Raw genomic sequence first — 5,029 nt, forward strand, 5'->3', positions numbered from 1 at the left:
TATGATCCAATTTCAAAAAATCATAACTTAATATAAAAAAATGGAAATGGAGTGGTTTAAAATTCTGTGAAAAGCTTTGAATGCTCTTTCAAGAAAAAATAAACTTGTGAACCATTTGAGTAAGTGTTAGGTTTTTTTGTGGAAGTCATCACTGTCCTTTTGGTAAAAATTCCTTTTCTAATTTATGGACCTTAACTTTGAAAAATCATTATAAATTGTATAGTTGGCCATTTTTAATGTGCTACTTATTAAATTGAAGCTTAGGGCGTGAACTATAATCATACCAAATTTTGTGATTTAATACATTCGGGAGCCTAGTCAAAATGTTGCTCAAATTTGGTGGTGTAATTAGGGTTACAGCATTGAACAACAGAATAATTACATAACCAAAGCCAATGTGTAAAAACCCTTTACCTTAAAAACGTTAGAACTCATCACAAAGTCACTACTATGGTAGAAAAGGAAAATCTGTTAAATGAACTACCATAGTAGGAAGAAATTTGCATAATTTTGAATTCACATTTAAACCGTTGCATGCAACTGAAATTCTTTCTTTTCCTAGTGGCAATATACATACTTCATACATACCTTCCTTGTTTGTTTTGTGTTTCCTTTCTTTCTTTACTAATGAGGGTTTCCATCCTTAGTTGGGGAGAGGAAGGATGGTACAGACACGTCAAACAGATCCAGCTGGTAATGGACCGCCTCAAGAGAATGAGGCTTTTCTGAGACAAATGAGGGAGATGATGACGGCGGTGGTAGATGAAAGGTTGAGGAAGTTTGAAGAAGACTTCACAAGGAAGCATCAAGAGTCGGTCAATCAAGAGGACCGAGAGAATGAGGTGACTATGGAGGCACGAGGAGTAGGAGAAAGAGGGGTTAGGAGCGGTGATCGAGCTGGAGATTTACCTCAGAGGGAGGAGTATCGAGCGGCTAGCCAGGGAGGAGATACTTCAGAGGGAGTGATTTACCCTCCGTTGCTGAATGACATCACCAAGGTATGGAGAGAGGTGCATCGTCATGATCCTCCCCAGTTCAAGGGAAGTTTGGAACCGTCAGATGCAGAAAAGTGGATTGAGCGGATGGAGACAATCTTTACTGCTGTTCCTTGTCTTTCCCCGCTCAAGGTACAAGTGGCGGTTACCTATCTGGTGGAGCAAGCAAGGCATTGGTGGGATAGTGCAAGACCTTCTGATATATCTCAGTTGGACTGGGATACCTTCAAGCGGATGTTCTATGATCACTTCTTTCCGAAGGAGTTGCGAATGGAAAAGCAATTCCTGTTCTACTCCTTGAAGCAGGGCGAGATGCATGAGGACCAGTTTATCACAAGGTTTATAGATTTGGCAAAGTATGTGCCCAGGCAGACGGAAGATCATTCACTTTGGTTAGCTCAACAACTGATGAACCGTGCAAGGCCGGAGTTGAAACAGCAGTTGGCCTTGTTAGAGGTCAAGACCTTTGAGGAGATGTGTGTGAAGCTGCGGGTTGCGGCTAGAAGGACAAGAGAGGTGGTAGAGGCAAGGAGGGCTAAGAACCAAGCTAGAGCAGCTCGTTACCCTGGACCTCCAGGAGGAGTGGGGAAGAGGAGTCAATACAGCTCTGGGAGCTCGAGTAGCTCAGGGAGAAACAGGAACCAAGGGCAGAATCAAAGGGCGAATGCTCAGAGGGGCTTTATGCAGAGGCGCCAGAATCCAAACAATCAGACTGGTGGGGGACAGGGCTCCCGTCGAGATTCATCAGTGACCACCCCGAGTGTTACTGGACCGTGCCCCAGATGTGGGGGTAGGCATGCGGGGCAATGCTGGGAGTGCTTTCGATGCCACCGGTGGGGACATATTGCCAGAAACTGTCCAGAGAGTCAGCTGACACCTCCAGCTGGTCGTTCTACTGTTCCAGGACGTGTCTATGCGATGACAAATGAGGAGGCTTCTGCATCTCCGAACTTGATTCGAGGTAACATTCTACTTGAGGGACATGTTATTTCTGCTTTATTTGACTCGGGTGCTACGCACTCCTTTATTTCTGTGGACTGTGCTCAGAAGTTGAGCTTGCCTGTGGTTGAGCTACCTTATGACTTAAGAGTGTCTACTCCTGCTGGAGTCACTGTTGTAACTGGAAGAGGGTGTCTAGAGCTTGCACTTCAGTTTGAGAGTCGAGATTCTAAAATAGATTTGTTCTGTCTACCTTTGAAAGGTATCGACGTGATTATTGGCATGAATTGGTTGATGGCCAATGGAGCAATTCTTGATTGTAAAAGGAGGTTGGTGACAATCTCGGTAGGTGCCTTATGTGCTGAAATGTCGAGTGGTCCAGTTTTGTTGTCAGCTGCTCAAGTAGAGAAGGCGGTGAGGAAAGGGTGCCAGGCCTTCATTGTCTTCTTTTCAATTAGTGAGGATGAGGCAGGCGGAATTGAACAGATAGCTGTGGTGAGGGACTACCCCGAAGTGTTTTCGGACGAGGTTGCAGGACTACCTCCGGAGCGAGAAGTGGAGTTCTCCATCGAGTTGGTTCTGGGAACCACCCCAATCTCCAAGGCTCCCTATAGAATGTCTCCTTCAGAGTTGGTCGAATTGAAAAAGCAGCTAGAAGAATTGCTAGAAAAGGGACTTATCCGACCAAGTGTGTCACCGTGGGGATCGCCGGTTTTGTTCGTGAGGAAGAAAGATGGTAGCTTGAGGTTGTGTATCGACTACCGACAACTAAACAAGGTCACAATCAAGAACAAGTACCCGTTGCCTAGAATTGATGACCTATTGGACCAATTAGTTGGAGCATCAGTTTTCTCTAAGATTGATCTGAGGTCGGGATACCATCAGTTAAGGGTTCGAGCAGAAGACATTTCAAAAACAGCCTTTCGAACTCGTTATGGACATTATGAGTTTTTGGTGATGCCTTTTGGACTGACAAATGCTCCAGCTGTCTTTATGGACTACATGAATCGAATCTTCCGACCTTATTTGGACAGATTTGTGGTAGTGTTCATCGATGACATTCTGATTTATTCTAGAAGTGAGGAGGAACATCGAGAGCATCTTCACATCGCACTACAGATATTGAGGGATCACCAGTTGTATGCGAAGCTGTCAAAGTACGAGTTTTGGCTAAAGGAAGTGAAGTTTCTGGGTCATGTGGTGTCAGCTGTGGGAGTAGCAGTGGATCCTAACAAGGTGGACGCAGTACTTAAGTGGGAAGTCCCTAGATCGGTAACTGAGGTACGGAGTTTTGTGGGATTAGCTGGTTACTATCGGAGGTTCATCCAAGGCTTTTCTCAGATTGCAATGCCGTTGACCAAGTTAACCAAGAAGGATCAACCGTTTGTTTGGACGGAGAAGTGTGAATCAGCGTTCCAAGAGCTGAAGACCAAGTTGACTACAGCTCCAGTGCTTACTCTTCCAATCCCCGGAGTACCTTATGTTCTTTACACCGATGCGTCACTAAAGGGTTTGGGTTGTGTGCTAATGCAGAACAATAAGGTGGTGGCATATGCTTCCAGGCAGCTAAGGCCACATGAGGAAAACTACCCAACCCATGACTTGGAGCTAGCGACAGTAGTTTTTGCACTAAAGATCTGGAGACATTATCTGTATGGCTCCCAGTTCGAAGTCTTCAGTGACCATAAAAGTTTGAAATACTTGGTGGATCAGAAAGAGTTGAACAACCGGCAGCGTCGTTGGATGGAGTTCCTGAAGGACTATGATTTTGAGATTAAGTATCATCCTGGAAAAGCAAATGTGGTAGCGGATGCTCTGAGTAGAAAAGCGGTGCATGTGTTCTGTATAAGCTTAAAGGAACAATTCTTGCTCGAGGAGTTATTAGAGATCCCAATTGTACCGTCGGAGCAAGCTACTTTATGTGCAGTGCTTGGAGATTATGAGTTCTATCAGGATTTACGAGCGGCTCAATGGGAAGATGATCAGTTGGCAAAGATTCGGGTAGAATTGGAGGATGGCCCAGTACAGGACTATGAACTTGGAGATATGGGCATCCTGAAGTATAAGAACCAGATTTGTGTTCCCCAGGACGAGGAGATTAAAGGAACTATCCTAGAGGAGGCTCATCGAAGCCGTTACGCCATCCACCCTTAAGCAACCAAGATGTACCACGACCTAAAGCAGCAGTATTGGTGGCTGACTTCGTACTTCGGTGTTTGACCTGCTAGAAGGTCAAGATAGAGCATCAGCAACCTGGAGGTTTGTTACAAGGGCTAGAAATTCCTCAGTGGAAGTGGGACAACATCTCCATGGACTTCATTGTAGGTTTGCCGAGAACACCCGAAGGGTATGATGCTATTTGGGTGGTGGTGGACAGATTGACAAAATCTGCTCACTTTTTACCCTACAAAGTTAATTACACCTTGGAGAGAATGGCCAAGTTGTATATGGATGAAATCGTCAGGCTTCATGGTGTTCTGTCGAGTATAGTCTCGGACCGAGATCCGCGCTTTACTTCTAACTTTTGGAAGGCAGTGAATACGGCTTTGGGTACTAAGTTGAAGTTCAGTACGACATATCATCCACAGACCGATGGACAGACTGAGCGGACAATTCAGACGCTAGAGGATATGTTGAGAGCGTGTACCATTGAATTCAAGGGGAGTTGGATTGATCACCTACCCTTAGCTGAGTTTGCCTACAACAACAGCTACCATGCCAGCATCCAGATGGCCCCTTATGAAGCACTCTACAGCCGGAAGTGTCGATCGCCTCTTTGTTGGACGGAACTGAGCGAAAGAATGGTTTTAGGACCAGACTTGGTAGATGCCACTACAGAGAAGATTGAGGTCATCAAACAGAAGTTGTTGACCGCTCAGAGCCGGCAAAAGAGTTATGCTGATAGGAGGAGGAGACCATTGGAATTTTGTGAGGGTGACCACGTGTTTTTGAGAGTCACGCCGACTACTGGTATTGAGAGGTCCATTAAAGCGAGAAAGTTATCTCCTAGATTTCTTGGACCATTTGAAATTCTAGAGAGAATTGGAGAAGTAGCCTATCGAGTTGCTTTGCCACCGCACCTGTCCAACGTACAT

General features: G+C 45.3%; 1 protein-coding gene across 1 annotated transcript; it reads left to right on the forward strand.

Moving 5' to 3' along the window:
• The first annotated feature begins 662 nt into the window (after positions 1–662).
• LOC114755486 (uncharacterized) lies at positions 663–4,088 on the forward strand. The gene has a single exon (XM_028944363.1). The coding sequence runs from the start codon at positions 663–665 to the stop codon at positions 4,086–4,088; it is 3,426 nt and encodes a 1,141-aa protein (XP_028800196.1).
• Positions 4,089–5,029: the final 941 nt, after the last annotated feature.

The sequence above is a fragment of the Neltuma alba genome, unplaced genomic scaffold, assembly GCF_004799145.2.
Source record: "Neltuma alba isolate B1F8T4 unplaced genomic scaffold, ASM479914v2 tig00010278_pilon, whole genome shotgun sequence".
Classification (NCBI taxonomy): domain Eukaryota; kingdom Viridiplantae; phylum Streptophyta; class Magnoliopsida; order Fabales; family Fabaceae; genus Neltuma; species Neltuma alba.

Bases quoted from the DNA above. Each gene is read 5' to 3' on its own strand.
- LOC114755486 (XM_028944363.1), top strand. From the start codon at position 663: ATGGTACAGACACGTCAAACAGATCCAGCTGGTAATGGACCGCCTCAA.